Raw genomic sequence first — 17214 nt, 5'->3', positions numbered from 1 at the left:
AGAGAGAGAGAAAGAGAAAGAGAAAGAGAAAGAGAAAGAGAGAGAGAGAGAGAGAGAGAGAGAGAGAGAGAGAGAGAGAGAGAGAGAGAGAGAGAGAGAGAGAGAGAGAGAGAGAAAACGAGAAAACGAGAAAACAGGCGGGAGAGGGTGCTGATGGTCTTGAGGTGGAGGGACCAGGGCAGAAGAAATGCGTGATTGAGAGCTGCCTGGCAGATTGCCATTTGTTTCTGTGCAGCTCATGACATCTTGCCGAGGAGAGGGTTGGGCTTGAACCGTGCAGGTTCATTTAGCTAAAAATTTCTCCACTCCAATATTGGTGGGGCAAGAGGGGTGGAGAGAGTGGGTTGAGGGATTGAGCTTGGACTGCACAGCCAAATTTGCTCAAATTGTTCCTGCTCTGCCACATTTTGGTGAGACGAAATGCTGAGCTTGCATCAAGCAAGCAAACTCTTTATATACCGTATATATTGTTACGTTTATGGGTGGGTGGGGTTACCTTTGAAGAGAGAACTGTATAGCATAGTATGGTCCATGTGCGAGTCGCAATCAAAATCTCGATGTAAGGAAGTAGAGACCTGTCAGCTTCAGGATTGTGTTTGAATGTGCACGATAAGGAGGGTCGTGCTTGTAATAGATAGAGGGATTAAGTAAAGGAAACGTGTGTGAAATCTCTTGTCATCATCCACCGGGTCACATCTCTGTAGAGCAGAGAAGAATGAGGCAGAAAGCAATGGTACTCTGCCAGGCAATGAGAGAGAGAGTGAGGTAGGGAGGAGGGGATGGAGGAGGAGGAGGAGGGGGGGGCAGGGCGGAGAGTTTTAAGGGAAACGAGGGAGGAGCCAGTAGCTCTCTGTTCGGTGTGAGGAGGCTTGCATGAGAAACTGAGGAGAATTCAGCGGGTACAGTTCTAAAAGGATTGCGAGAGTTCGGAGGAGAAGGGAGAGGAGCCTGGATCGAGCGGGTTCCGTGCGCTTGGGAGCTCGTGGTTTGTGAGAAGAACCGAGAGAGGTCTGAGGAGATTGGAGTGTGTTAAGAAGGTGCAGAGCTTTAAGAATGTCATACTACCTGCCTTGGCCCTGGTGCTGTTCTCGTCTTCCCCATTGCCTATTCATCATCCTGTTCATCACCTCATCGTCGTCCTGCTGCCTCATCATCCCACCCATCGTCTTGCCCATTGCCTCATCACCTACTCTGTGCCCATCCTCCCCTCCCCCGCTGCCACCAGAGATAAGTCACCCGGTTTTGTCCCTCTACCCCGTCTGTGCTCATGACTGGAGAGAGGCGCTTAATTTTTATCGGATTTATTTTACCTCATTGTTTACCTTTGTATATAGTTATTATTGAATGCATTTTCTCCTGCTTTTGTTGTCCGAGAATAAACCTGTTTGGTTTTATAAAAGCTAAAAGGTCGTCTTGATTCACCTCAGCCCGTGCGTGAGCATGATATCACCATCATTTGGTACGTCTCCGCCTGGATTAAATCCGTTCGGTACATCGCGGGATTTTAACCTCCCGCCGCAACATGCTCAACGTTAGTTAAGCCATTGACGCAACAATATTTAGATGATTATGTGTTTGGCACAAAATAGTAGTGTATTTATCACTTTGTAGTGGTGTCCAGATTCTACCTGAATGTGCAAAGAGTGACAAATCAAGTGGAAATAAAAACTGCACGTCATAATAGTTTCACCCCAATGGAGGAGTAGAAACATAAAGATGTTTTAGTGTTGGAACCTGCAGTGATTTTTTTTATTTTTGGGTTGCTTGTGCTTCCTCTTGGTACTCTGAGGTTATGCTAACATAACAGTGAGTGGGAGTGGTTTCTTCAGAGAATATATTCCAATGTGCAATTTGTTGTATTTGAAGGTATTTTGTTTTTGGCAGGTGGAATTGCATTGTGACACCCCAGGGCCCACCACCCATTGCTGGGCACTCTGCCACTGTGGTGGGTACAAGATGATCGTTTTGGAGGCTACCTAGGCTGGCAGCAATGTGAGATTTCTTGCTTTCCTTCATTGCTTTGGTATAGCAATAGGTGCCTATGTTCATTGAACTTTGATTTTTTTTGGGGGGTTTTTGATGTTACTCTCATGTGCATTCTCAGGAATAATGACATATGGGTGCTTGAGCTGGACCAATGGACTTGGAGCAAGGTTCTCACCCATGGTACCAAGCCTCAATCCCGAGTCGGACAGTCTCAGGTAGTCATCGCTGGTGTCCAAGAAAATAAATTGTGCTTTCTTCACCTGAAACCTAATTGATTGCTTACTACAACACCTTATTGAGATAACTCACAGAGTAGAGAGATATCTAACCAGTGTAGATACCTCTTCTGTATTAATCTTGGAATATTTGAATATGACAGATATTGCTGAAATTGGCCATTTTGGCTTTCACACAAGCAAGACATTTTCAATTTAAAATGTAGCATTTTGACTTTTATTTAAAAGCAGCTTTTTTAGTATGGAGAAGGTTTTGAAATTTGGCATATGTCTTTGGAGAAGGAAGAAAAATTGAAACTTGGCATATGTCATCAACTCCCCCATGGAGTATAAAGTGTGATAGTGATGTCATTGGTGAAGTAGTATTCCAGCCATAATTGGTTGAATTGAAATTCTTGGCCAAAAATCTGAAACTTCATATATCTATGATCCGATGTCAGTGAATTGCATTTATGACATCATAGGTCACATGGCCATATAGGATTAAATGAAAAAATTGGACATCATTTTCTCTGAAACCGCTCGATGAAATAAAAATTGAAACGGTATATGTCCTCAACTTCCAATGGGTATAGGGTAATAATGATGATGTCATCGGCCATAATTGGTTGAATTGAAATGTTTAACCTAAAAATCTTAAACTTCACATGTCTGTTCTATGACCAGATGCGAGTGAAGAATTAAATTTATGACATTCATTACCCATACTAGGTGACATGGTGCATAGATGATACGGGTATATGGGCCATGATAGCATTGGGCCATAATAGTAGCGTGTTCGGTTATCAATGGTATTTTTGTTCAGAATTAACGTGTGAAGCAAGACTATGCACTCTGTTAGTGCCGTTCGAGTTTCATTTTGTTATTACCTCTGCCACCAAAGGTGGATGGAGGTTGTGTTTTCACCCCTGTCTGCCTGTTTGTCCGTTTGTGAACAAGATATCTCAAAAGGTTGTGGATGGATTCGGACGAAATTTGGCAGAGAGACGAGGATTATATCATTAGATTTTGGTGACTATCCGGATTCGGATCCGGTTGGTAGAATTTTTAAAGTGATTCTTCACCATTGGGAGATAGGGCCAAAAACAATACATAGCAGGATACCTCAAAAAGTTGTGGATGGAATTCGACGAAACTTGGTGGAGAGGTTGTGTGTTTAATGAGGAAGAATCTATTAGATTTTGGTGAAGATCTGAATATGGATTCGGATATGAAAATTATTTAATTTTTTTAGTGATTCTTCACCATTGAGTGATGGGGCTAAAACCAACATATTGCAGGATATGTCAAAAAGTTATAGATGGATTTAGACGAAACTTGGTGGACAGGTTGTGTGTGTGTATCGAGGAAGAATAGATTCGATTTTGGTGAAGATCCGGATCCAGATCCAGCTAGTAGAATTTTTAAAGTGATTCTTCACCATTGGAAGATAGGGCCAAAAACTATATATAACAGGATATCTCAAAAAGTTGTGGACAGATGATTTTGATAAAATGTGATTCTGTATTGTGATTTTCTGGTCTACTCTTAGTCAGGTTCACTATGTTAACAAATATAATTTCTTTCAAAATTTTGGGATTAGCAAACCTGTACATTTTTGGAATCTTCAGAGCATGGAGAATCTGAAAATCAATGTTGGCATTTGCACAGACACCTGCATGGCCGCCATTTTGGATTTTGAAAATGGCCGCCATAAAATACATATTTTGCGCGATCTCGGCTTCTAGTCAACCTAGAGACTTAATTAAATATGCTAATCCTATGTTTTCTGGGTCAAGGAATCCAATAAAGGCCTCAAAATAGTGCTCAGGATTATAGAAAAGCAACAAACAAAGGTAATTGAAAACCATTGTCTTTATATTTGTGATATAACTGTATTACATAATACATGATATTGCAAGTCCTTTGAAGTTATAGGTTGTTATAGGAAGTTATAGGTAGTATCAGATTGAACTATAAGTCCTATACACAGGATCTACGAGGTCTATACCGTTCAGGAATATGCTTTTACAGATCTTCATCACTGTCCTGAGTGTCATTTTCGCAAAGGTGTCTACGCAAATGTAAACATTAATTTTTGGATTCCTCATGCTCTGAATATTCCAAAAATGTATAGTTTTGCTAATCTACCAAAATTTTGAACGAAAAAACATAGTGAACCTGACTCTGGGATACAAAACGTAAACTGTTCACCTGGCGGAGGTATGCTCTCTACCGAATGCCGTTCTAGTTCCCCATGTTTGTGTCACCCCCGATGGCAAAATGCACTTTCCAAGGGCATCGAGGAGGCGGAGTGGTGCAGACTCTTGGAGAAAATTGTATATATTTACCATGAAAGTGTACAAATAAATGCTATTTTTCCATCGATAATACAAAACGGAATTTAGGGGTTTTTTTGAAACAGGAAATTATTGGCGCTGCAAATTTAGGCCCCTTTGGGCAATTAATTTAACATTGGATGAGAATACATGAATGGGTAATGTTTTGATGAAATGGATTTGCACAAATTGGTCTCATTTCATGAAACATTTGATTTGCATTATCCCCCAAACTAATAATTTGTTAGCATGTCTTTCTCTCCCAATGTAAGCTTTGCCATAATGATTATGATCATGTATGCTTTATTTGTTCCTGGTGATATTTGTTTGCTGTCCATTTACTATTACTTACTCGTGCACAGTATCATTAAAGGCTGTTCTGCAGTTAACAATGTCTCTTCTGCAGATAGTACTGGATGATGCTACGTTGTTGATAATTGGTGGATGTGGTGGGCCAAATGCGGTAAGCACTACAATTATCTCTTCATGCTTGTGGTTGGTGTGTGAACTTGACAAGATTTCTTGCCTTTGATGCTTTCAACTCTCTAAACCCATTCACAATAATATGGTAAATAATGTCTGAAGGTTAAAGCACTGAAAACTTATAATTTGGGCTTTAAATATGAGATTTCTTTTTTTGGGAGTTTGAAAAATGGCAGCCATCGTGTTTGCGGTTGATGTCTTTAAAGTAGGATTTTTTTCCCAAACGACAGTTAATATGTAGCTGGGCATGATATGGTTTAAGAGCAAAGTCAGTTGCAGGTTTGGGGATGCACTTAATGTGGTTAATTCATTACCTCCACTACCGAAGGTGGATGGAGGTTATGTTTTCACCCCTGTCTTTGTCTGTTTGTCTGTGAACAAGATATCTCAGTGGATGGATTCGGACGAAATTTGGCGAAGAGGTAGCGTATGTGACAAGGACGAAATGATTAGATTTTGGTGAAGATCCAGATTCGGATCCGGCTGGTAGAATTATTTTAGTGATTCTTCACCACTGGGAGATACGGACAAAAAGGATATATAACAGGATATCTCAAAAAGTTGTGGAAGGATTTGGACGAAACTTGGTGGAAAGATTGGGTGTGTGACACGAACGAAGTGATTCGATTTTGGTGAATATCTGAATATGGATTCGGATACGAGAATTATCTAATTAAATGATTCTTCACCATTGAGAGAGCGGGCCAAAAGCGACATACAGTATAACACGATATTTTACAAAGTTGTGGACGAGTTATGACTAACCTTGGGGGATGAGTTGTTTAGGTGACAAGAACAAGCTGATTAGGTTTTGATTCAGGCCCGAATCCAGATCTGGCCTATCATTGTGTACAGAAACAAACTGTTCAGCCTGGCAGAGGTATGCGCTCTACCGAGTGCCGTTCTAGTTCATAATCCCTTACTAGCGTACATTTGTTTTAACGAGAGGAGACAGATGTAAAAACAACCAAAATGGAATATAAATCCTTATTTCAATTTTGAATGTTTCACACGTTTGAAGGTTTTCAAGGACACTTGGCTGCTACACCTGAATTTGACACCCTGGACATGGGAGCAAGTGAAGGTAGAAAATGAGGAACATGGTGCCCCAGAACTCTGGTGCCATCCAGCCTGCAAGGTATAGAGCTTGATTTTGCAATGTTGCGGTCCTTCCCTTGTTGACATGATTATCAGGTTGGATTTGATTGTGCACTGTAGGTTGGAGACTGTGTGGTGGTGTTCAGCCAAGCTCCCAGCGGAACTGCACCTCTTAGCCCCAGCCTGCACTCTCGACCTTCGCCTATCAGCAAAAGCCCACCTTCAGTGCCTGGGTCTGCAAGGACTGAAAACAAATTGCTACCGCTATACAGAGACCACGACGACGAGGAACCTCAGTGTGTAAATGGGCGCTGGGGTACTTTGCGGCCTAGGACTCGCAGGGTGGCGTCCTCAGGGCGACATGTGGACACATCTGCATCAGGTGAGGATTTTATTAGCTTGATGTTACTTTTGCTTTGATTTTTGGGTTTGGATGGAGATTAGATGAACAGGATGTAGGAGGTATGAACGAACAGAAAGAAGCGAGGTGGTAACATCAAGTGGGTGAGTAAGACGGGTTAGTTTAGGTTAGGTAGAATTAATGGGGATAGAAAATATTTTTATGATAGGTATGTTGGATGACACTGACTGATAGGCACTGACTGCTTTAAAGTCCTGGAGAATTCAAGAAGAAGAAGTCCTGAGAAGAATGTGATTTGAGCAACATCTGGAAGGCAATTCCACAAACTAGGCCCAAGAGTGGAGGGTGTGGTGTACGGCTGCATTTTGGGAGTTTAACCAGAAAGGAGTTACTGGAAGAATACATACATCCTAGAATTGCTGGGGAGGAGCAGGGACAACTACACCGGAGTGGATGTACTAATAAAACAGAGAACCTCTTCCACCTGATAAAACCTGCAGCCACCATTGTGTTTTGCTTGTTCACTTCAACAGTGTCAATGTTTGTAAAAGCTGTGCTGCTGGTGTGATTTATTCCTTCTAGCTTCTGAGATTAAATAGAACCAAACTCTTGCTGATTCATTGGTCTTGTATTATGAAAAGAGCATTGTTTAATAGTCTATCACAATGTACCTGAAGCAATTCTTAACCTCCTTTAACTGCTATTTATATGATTAATATGATGAGGCTTCCATCTGAAGTGGAGGTGTTGTTGCCACTTAAGAGCTCCTCTTCATATTAATGAAGGGAGGAGGTCTTAATAGACATAATCCAGCGTTATAATCAAGTAAATATAGTGAACTAGCAGGCACCCACGGTACATCTGCGTAATGTAAAATGTGCTTTCAAGTCTTCAACTCTCCCCCCCCCCCCCCCCCCCCATTCCAATCTCCATGTCTTCACCCTCCCCTCACTCAACCTTAAGGTGTCCATCTCCTTCCCACTCCAATCCTTCAAACCCACTGCCACCACAACTCCTCAGCCCCCTGCTCTCCCCACCGAAAGTCCTCTATTTCACACTCCCCACTCTGTCTCATCTTTGGTCTCACCCTCCCCTTCCACCTGCCCCCCCACCCTCCAACCCCAACCCTGTCCTCCCCTACTCATTCTTCTCCCATTCGACAAAAAAAACAAACCTGCTTAATTAACCTCCATGGTGGAAGCCCTTCTTGAGAGAATGCCACTTAGTTATTTGGGAGGTGTATAAACAACAGTCCGCTGCCGCGATCGCTGGGGCCTATCTTCACGTGACTGTGACGCCAAACGGCTCAAAATCCTTTTAAGTTTCACATCGGTCATTTTACGATGAAGGGAAAACGTGATTGGAGACCAATGGTGATTATGAATATAACAGCTCCGAAGATGTCTTCGGCTTCTCATGGCAGTAAGCACCAACATGATGGCTGTAGCATAGAAATTGTGGGGGGAGTTGGGCAAACTGTCCAATCAATGTGTAGAACTCTGAGGCATACACTCACGGCTCCTTTTATAGAACTAGTGGGCCCGTTGTACCAATTTTTCATTGGTCTTCACCACCTTGTTGCATACCAGCCTACCGGACTCAGTCATCTTGGTCTTTTCGGTCCTTGGGGACTTTTGGGTCCTTTGGGTCATCTTGGTCTTTTAGGTCCTTGGGGACTTTTGGGTCATCTGGGTCTTTGGGGACAACATAGCCTCCACCCACCTTCCGTGGCCGAGGTAATCAGGACACAACATAAGGGGAACAGCAGGAGAAAGGGGAAACGCCAACTGCAGGGCGGAGGGAGAAAATAGATGGAGACGGACAAACAAGGCATGCAGGTAACAGTGAGGGGTAAGGGAGAACGCAAAGGGTGGCCAAGAAAGATACATAAGCAAAATGTTTGGGAGGGGTGGGGGAGGTTCAACAGGGATGATTGATAATGGAAAGATAATGATTTTGGATGGGGATGACTTGAGATGGTGGTGAACAGCTGTCTTGAAGACTTGAAGGGAAGAATGAGATTGAAGAGGATGTGGAAGGTGGTTCTACAGGTTGGGGAAGTGGGGAAAAGGAATAAATGAGTAGTGAGAGCAGTGATTCTGGATTTTAGAGTTTCACTAGGAGGGGGTCTCTGCTGGAACGGGTGTGTCCTGCAGATAGCTGAGGGGAGGACAAAGCCCAGAGAGGTCAGCGGGATGGCTATAGATGTTGATATATATATATATATATATATATATATATATATATATATATATATATATATATATATATATATATATGTATATATATATATATATATGTATGTATATATATATATATATATGTATATATATATATATATATATATATATGTATATATATATATATATATATATGTATATATATATATATATATATATATATATATATATATATACAGTATATATATATATATATATATATATATATATATATATATATATATATATATATATATATATATATATATATATATATATATATATATATATATATGTATATATATGTATATATATTGTTGCGAATATGGAATTTGGCCTCCATATCCGCTTGTAAATATTCCCCTATTTTCTCCAATACTCCCCAACTTTCCCCGATCCCCCATTCCCTAGTCCCATTGCATGTAAATAACAATCAGTAGAGCCGACCTTCCCCTTATTCCCCCATTAAATGTCGTGCCCAGGTCCACCGCACCACACGTAGACAACTTTCGGACATCTTCCTAGTTATTCTTAGTCTATGTCAGTTAAGGCCTCGTCTCCATTAATTATGACTCTTCGTTGCACCAGAATGTGATTATATGGCATCAGTAGTGAGTTTAGGACCTTTCCCATACCTCCTTCCATTACAACAACAACAGAGGAGATGGCGGCGGCGCGGGGGAGGATGCGTCCTCACACCGGCTCGATTAGCGCCATTGACCACGCGCTCCACGGGGTTACCACGGAGGGGCTGGCTGTCAGCTCCTCCTCAAGGGCGGAGCCTGGTAACCCCCCGCACCCAATCAGAAGGGCGGACCGATTCCATCTGGGGCGGCGCTAGCGAGCCGAGGGCGTGTCACTCCCCGCCGGATATACGCGGCCACGTAGCGGACGTGACGTCAGATGCGCCCCCAGCTGGAGAAAGAAGGACCTGCGAGCGCTGAAACAGATGCGCCTGAGTTTGGAGAGGCCTGAGAAAGACCCGCCTGAGAAAGAACGTCACCTCTGAGCGCTGCGACGAGACCTCCCCGCATCTCTGGACCGAACCGTGTTGATCCTGCCCCGAGCCCAGGTGCACCTGGAGCCATCGCTACCTTGCCTTTCCTAGCCATCAATCCCCGTGTGAGTCAGCTTTGTCCCGTTTATCTGTCGTCTGTTGGGAATAATATAAGATTGTGTCTAAGTGCTTGTCTTTCTATGTTGTACCTCTCGTCCCTGTAATCTGACCTTCCGTAACGAATATAATCTCCTCCGGAGGTCTTGAGAACCGTATCCCTGGTGTCGTCATTTTATAACCCAGCCGGGTGTCTTCTTTTTCTTATTGAGCCAGCGTAACGCGACTTCGTCAACGTCGAGTATAGTCGGGTAATTTATTTAGCCCAAATTTTGGACACCAATTGTGTTAGTACTGTAACAATTGGTGTCGAGGAGTGAGATTCGGACCCGGGACTAAATTAGTTAGGCCCAAATTTTGGGAGGGAAAATCGGTTCGGAGCGCGTACTGCGCTCGACAAAATCGAGCCGGAGCGCGGTCCCGCGGTTACTGCGCTCGCCGAAATTATAACGAAAAAAAAAAAAAATTTGGATTTGTTTTACGAAACTCGAATTTTGCAAGTCGCGCTATGGCGGATCAAGACGGCTGGGGTCCGGTAGCGGAGAGTGAAGCAGGGTCGGTCCAGGACCAAATTGAGGGACATGAGGGACATGAGGAGAGCGAAACAGCGAGGGTAGCAGGCACGCAAAATGGCGCCTCGCAAGAGCGCGCGGTAGCCGAGCCCGCTGTATCAACGGGCTTTAACATGCAGCCGATTGACATACAGGCCCTCATTGCGCAGCTACAGGCAGCTGTACAGATGAGTATGGGGAGCCAAATTGAGCGATTGGGTGAGCGATTGGAGGGCCAAATGGGGGTAATGGGGAACCGGATGGATGCTCAGAGTGAGCAAATGAGGGTTGATAGTGGGCGATTAGAGGGCCAAATGAGGGGTACCGGTGAGGGATTAGAAAAGAAATTTGAGGGGTTAGACAACGGGATAAAAGAGGTGAAACATGGGTTAACGGGGGTAGAAAATAGAATGGCTGCCCAGGAGAATCAGATAGAGGGAGTGAAAAATGGGTTAGAGGGGTTAGAAAACAGTATGGAAGGCAAATTGAGGGACATGAGGGACCAAGCGGAAAGGGAAGTTAAACAAATGGAGCAGCAGATAGAGGGGGTCAGAATGGGGGTAGAAACCAAACTGGATGCTCACAGGGAGGAAATGGAGCAGATGAGGGTGGCATCTGGGCAGGAGATGCAAGTGATGGGAGAGGAGATCAGAAGAGGAGTGAGTGAGGAGGTCGGAGGAGTGCGCGAGGAGGTGAGGCACTGTAAGGAGCGCATGGAGAAGGAGGTGAGAAAGGGGACTGTAAAATTGCAAGGGGGTATAGAGGAGTTGACGCTGGGAGTAGAACAACTGACAGTGGGACAAAAGGAGTTGGGGGAACAGGTAAAGAAGAACACAGCGGTAATAGAGGGGTTAAAATCGACGCAGAAGGAGATGAAAAAGGACGTAGGGGTAATTAAAAAAGAGTGTCAGACGGTACATGAGGACTTGACGAAAAAAATGAACAAAGTGGTAGAGGTGATGGAGGTTAAAGAGCAGGAGGTGCGGGAGCACATAGAAAAAAATAAAGTGGAGTTAGAGGAAGAACTTAAAGGGGCGCACGAGGAGATGAAGGAGGTGAAGCAGAAATTAGAAGGAGTGGAAGAGGGGGTGAGCGAAATTAAAAAGCGACGGAGAGAGGATAAGAAAGAGATAAAAGAGGAGATAAAAGAATTGGTCCAAAGTCTGTGTTTGGATCGTGATGATGTGCTCATTAACCGGATGAGGGATTCGCAGGTGATGGAGGAGAAGCGAAGAGGAAGAGGACCCGGTGTAAGTGGTGACCAATATGGTCGTGCGTATGATGCGCCAGGGGATTTAAGGAGCTTGGGGGTCGAGATGGACCCGGGTGTTCGTGAGAGGCCGTTGGTGAAGTGTGCGACAGGTCTGGTGTGCGAAAAAGGAGGTGTGCGAGAAAGTCCGACTCTGGGGTGTGTGAGGAAAAAGTGCGTGCCAAGGAGTGAGGGTGCTGGCGAGAGTGAGTCGGTCGTAGCGTGTGTGCGAGGGAGCACATGGAAGCGCGGTGTGGTGAGTGTTACAGAGGGTGTGACGGGAGAGTGTGCACAAGAGTGTGCGCGAGGAAGGTGTGTGACGGACAGGTGCATGGGGAAAGAGTGCGCTGTCAAAGGCAAGGAAGAATGCGCACCTGTGGTGAGTGTTACAGAGGGTGTAACGGGAGAGTGTGCGCGAGAAAGGTGTGTGACGGACAGGTGCATGAGGAAAGAGTGCGCTGTCAAGAGTAAGGGTGAGTGCGCTGTCAGGAATGGAGGTGAAAGTAGTGAGAGTGACATGGAGCGTGAGTTAGTTGTGACAGGTGAGCGAGGATGTACACCTGGGATGGAAGGATGCACACCTGGAATGGTAGAGCGTGAGTGGGAATGCACGCTGGAGTTGGTGGTGAGGCACATGGTTGGGTGTGCGAATGAGAGCACACCTGTGATTGTCACAGAGGAGGTGACTGAGGAGGGGGCGCGAAGAGGTGTTTTGGTGAGGTGTGCGACCAACGAATGTGTGCCAAAGTGTTCGGTGGTCAGGTGTGTGACCAAGGCTGTGAGTGGAATGAGTGTACCGAGGTGTGTAAGGAAAGGTACGAGGAGAATGGGAACGGCTGGATGTGTGAGCAAGGAACGGGCTGCGGGGTGTAAGCGTCCAGGTGAAGCATCGACGTTAGACGGGGTAGAGTGTAGAACGACTTATAGCCGAATCGGGCCCTCGGTGCGTGCCGGGCCTCGCTTTGAACGGCCGCGTCCGTGCTCCACTAGGCGGAGCTGGCAGCCCGATAGAAAGGGTCGTCATGGCGACCACTTTTTGGTGAGACGTGCCGGCAGGTCGAGAGCGGGACATTGGATGGCTCCGTGCCGAGATGGTGCGTGGGATCTCGGCACGGGTAAGCCCCCGTCCCTGCCCCGAATGCCGGACGCATCCAGCCGCCGGCACAGAACAACCCGCATTCATGGCTTGGCTTTACGAAGCCGGGCTTTGGACAGGGATTGGCGCACCGAGAGGTATTAGTGAGTCGACTGGGTGATGAGGTTAGTGTTTTGGCCCCAAAATTAGAGAAAAACAAAATTTGATGATTGGCAAGGGATTGGCAGTAGTGATTGGCAGATGATGGGTAGTGATTGGCAAATTTTTAATTTGTTGAAATTTGATGTGCAAAATTGGTAGTGAGAGACCCCCGATGTGGTGGGATGGCAAATCCACCATCCTTCCCATGTGGGGCAAAGGAGCAATAGCTTATGGGGTGTATGGCAGTGAAAACTAGCCCGGGTGGGTTAGGATATGGTGTGTAGGGATCTAGCGAAGATGACATTAGGTGACGTTAAGGTTAGTTAGTGACTGATACCTGTAGTGGGGACGCAGGTAGTTCAGTGTGGATGATAATGACGAGGGAGCGCAATAGTTTAAAGGGACGACTGGGGAGCGCAAGTTTCAGAAGGGAGTAGTTAGCTGAGATGATGCCGTGTTTGTGAGAATTGAACAGGTGTGATTGCACAGGTGTGCAACTGGACAGGTGTGTGGAGCAGTGTGTGAGTAGTGAGTGTGTGGATCAGCGCGAATGCGCTTGGGGAGAGAAGGGTGCAGGTGGCACCAGGTGTGAGAGCACAGGTGTGCAAATACAGGTGTGTGGAATACATGGGGTAAGTGGTACGGAGTGGTGTGCATGGTGCGAAGGTGTGAATGGGGGAAGAGTGGACCCCCATCACGAGTACCCGGGGCGGGTAGTGTAAGTGTTAGGTAGAGGGTACAGGTAAATTGTGGTTGGATATTGGCATTTGTGGTGCGGTGGCAGAATGGTGTTGTGAATGGGTGCATTAGTGTTGTGGAAATGGCTGGGCGTGTAGCCTGTTAGTGTGTGTAGTTGGTTGGGCACTCCACCACTGTGAGGATGTCGGCCAGGTGAGGCCGCAGGTGGGCTCTGGGAGCCGGTAGAGTTGTGGATGGGGCCCGAGGATCCGGAGGATGGACCCGGGTAGCCCAGTGCCAGAGAGGGCACCGAGTGGGGAGAGTGCCAGAGGGCCTTCCCCAGGTAGTTAGGTTCGGGTAAGGAGCAGGTAAGCTCGGAGGCAACCGCAGTGGTGGAGGTGTGCAGGTGGGTAGACCCACTGGGAGAGGTACACGCCACAGCCCAGAAATTGTGCGAGGGCACCGGGAGATGAATCGGGGGAGTGAGACCCCAAATTGAAAAGCACCACAGTTTGGCCAATGGGAATTGGTTTTTAGAACCCATAGTGTAAGAGGGCCAATGGTTTGGCCGGAGAAAGACCCCGGGTAGTGTAAAGTTGTTAAAGTCATTTAGGAAATAGTTAGGATTGAAGAACCTGTCGCACCATACGCAGCCACTTACCTGTGGTGATGATGATGACTCCACACCTGTGTTTTCTTTGTTTTGTTGCAGGAGATGAATCGCTGTGTGGATTTGTGAGACGCATCACGACGTGGATGAGACATTGGGGTGATTCCATCTCTCCCTCCCTCGGAGGGACTGATGATGAATTGGTAATGGCAAATTATGATGTTGAGTTGGAGACGGCAAATTTTGATGAGAGTTGAAAATGGCAAATTTGATTGGTTAGGAGGGAGAGAAGACGAATTTGGTATATGGGAGGAACGGGGAAGACAGTAGGGATGTTTGTTGATTTGTAAAGTAGATGTTTATGGGTAGTGTTGTGTTTTGTGGATACAGTAAGGGGTAAGGGAGGGGCCATGTAGGTTACCTGGTGGGGGGGGGGGGCGTACGATAGGAACGTACCTGTCTCACCTGGTTCCCATGTGCCCCCAGTGTGCATCACCTTACATTGCGTGCACTTTTGCGCCCTTACCACCTTACTCACTTGTCTGCTTCTTTTGTCTCCCACCTCCGAGGATCTGGCTTTGGGGTAGAGAGAGAGAGGAGAGAGAGGTGCTGGCTGCGCAGTTGTGGGCCTGCACTTTCGCTGTTTGCTGCCGGGATCGATACACCATATGGACCGCAATGTTTGTGGCCACCCACAATGGACCGCAGTTCATTTGCGGCCAAGCACCACCCGGGGATGGACCTATGGGTCAACGTGGCACCTATGCCATACAGGTGAACCACTTTTAGTTAACACCAAGTGCACCACAAGAAGAGCAAGAGACACCTGCAGGGTTAGGGGTTGTCGAATTTATTTTTATTCCAATGAACAATGGTGACTGCACCGATTGGTGGTGGGGTGGTGCTTTTGATGCTGGGAAAGGGTGCTCTGCACGTTATTAAAGGCCGTCGGCCACAGAGCACTCGTGGGTTGGTGTATCGATGCTGGCAAGCGCGCTCTCTCTATGCATAACATCTGCATGTGTTCCTCCAAAAACAGGTCCTGGATCGTAGTGTAGATATCAGCGTAATCTTGTAAATAATGCTCCCTACCGGCTGTATGTTTAGTTTGAGAATTCTTTCCGGATTCGGTTATCCTGTGGGTGTGTTTCTGTGAGGAGAAGGGTGCAACGTCGCAGGGGGACATATTTACTCATTCGTGAATATCTGTAAAACTGTCGCACTCAGGGTAGAGTTAATAGTAGAGGGAACTACATTGCGTGCCACACTAAAGTAGGTAAAAATTTATCGGGTCGGGACGCCCCGAGGGTAGAGAAGGGTGCAATGTTGCGAATATGGAATTTGGCCTCCATATCCGCTTGTAAATATTCCCCTATTTTCTCCAATACTCCCCAACTTTCCCCGATCCCCCATTCCCTAGTCCCATTGCATGTAAATAACAATCAGTAGAGCCGACCTTCCCCTTATTCCCCCATTAAATGTCGTGCCCAGGTCCACCGCACCACACGTAGACAACTTTCGGACATCTTCCTAGTTATTCTTAGTCTATGTCAGTTAAGGCCTCGTCTCCATTAATTATGACTCTTCGTTGCACCAGAATGTGATTATATGGCATCAGTAGTGAGTTTAGGACCTTTCCCATACCTCCTTCCATCTTCTTCCCCAACAATTACAACAACAACAGAGGAGATGGCGGCGGCGCGGGGGAGGATGCGTCCTCACACCGGCTCGATTAGCGCCATTGACCACGCGCTCCACGGGGTTACCACGGAGGGGCTGGCTGTCAGCTCCTCCTCAAGGGTGGAGCCTGGTAACCCCCCGCACCCAATCAGAAGGGCGGACCGATTCCATCTGGGGCGGCGCTAGCGAGCCGAGGGCGTGTCACTCCCCGCCGGATATACGCGGCCACGTAGCGGACGTGACGTCAGATGCGCCCCCAGCTGGAGAAAGAAGGACCTGCGAGCGCTGAAACAGATGCGCCTGAGTTTGGAGAGGCCTGAGAAAGACCCGCCTGAGAAAGAACGTCACCTCTGAGCGCTGCGACGAGACCTCCCCGCATCTCTGGACCGAACCGTGTTGATCCTGCCCCGAGCCCAGGTGCACCTGGAGCCATCGCTACCTTGCCTTTCCTAGCCATCAATCCCCGTGTGAGTCAGCTTTGTCCCGTTTATCTGTCGTCTGTTGGGAATAATATAAGATTGTGTCCAAGTGCTTGTCTTTCTATGTTGTACCTCTCGTCCCTGTAATCTGACCTTCCGTAACGAATATAATCTCCTCCGGAGGTCTTGAGAACCGTATCCCTGGTGTCGTCATTTTATAACCCAGCCGGGTGTCTTCTTTTTCTTATTGAGCCAGCGTAACGCGACTTCGTCAACGTCGAGTATAGTCGGGTAATTTGTGCGGACACGACGGCCATTCCGCTCGGCCCACTTTAACATCAAAGTCGTGTCTGTAACAATATATATATATATATATATATATATATATATATATATATATATATATATATATATATATATATATATATATATATATATATGTGTATACATATATATATATATATATATATATATATATATATATATATATATATATATATATATATATATATATATATATATATTGAAGGAACTGCGCTCCAACGCGAGTCGAAAGAATTGACGCGACCAAAGACGGAATTCGTCCGAGTTGCTTTATTGAAACAAAACAGCTCAGGTATTCTGACAAGCCCGTTTATCGGGCAGCAATATATATACACATTTATGTCGGGAAGTTTGCCCGGCAAAAGCTATACCGGGCATGCCCGGGTGTCAAGGGCGAGCCTTGGAAAGGCGAGTCTGGACCTGCCCGGGTGTGTTTGGCTGCGGCCTGGCAAGTCGAGGCTGGGTGTGCCCGGGCGCTCTGGACGAGCCCTGGAAAGGCGATAGCGGGCATGCCCGGACGCTCTGGGCGAGCCCTGGAAAGGCGATAGCGGGCATGCCCGGACGCTCTGGGCGAGCCCTGAAAAGGCGATAGCGGGCATGCCCGGACGCTCTGGGCGAGCCCTGGAAAGGCGAGAGCGGGCATGCCCGGGA

General features: G+C 46.4%; 1 protein-coding gene across 4 annotated transcripts in view; it reads left to right on the top strand.

Annotated features, from left to right (window-relative positions):
• Positions 1-17214, top strand: part of FBXO42 (F-box protein 42) — a 73891-nt gene that overhangs the window by 42432 nt on the left and 14245 nt on the right. Inside the window, exons 7-10 of one of the 4 annotated variants that reach the window (XM_078780122.1) lie at positions 2105-2201; positions 4947-5003; positions 6045-6161; positions 6242-6503. The exons of the other annotated variants lie outside the window; for them this stretch is intronic. Coding sequence (XP_078636248.1) covers positions 2105-2201; positions 4947-5003; positions 6045-6161; positions 6242-6503 — 533 coding nt within the window. The remainder of the gene's footprint in view (positions 1-2104; positions 2202-4946; positions 5004-6044; positions 6162-6241; positions 6504-17214) is intronic. 4 annotated transcript variants of the gene reach the window in all.

The sequence above is a fragment of the Myxine glutinosa genome, chromosome 6 (genome assembly GCF_964187855.1).
Source record: "Myxine glutinosa chromosome 6, kmMyxGlut1.1, whole genome shotgun sequence".
Taxonomy (NCBI): Eukaryota; Metazoa; Chordata; class Myxini; order Myxiniformes; family Myxinidae; genus Myxine; species Myxine glutinosa.
Note: the sequence above shows the minus strand (reverse complement) of the source record. Positions and strands in the feature narration are given on the sequence as shown.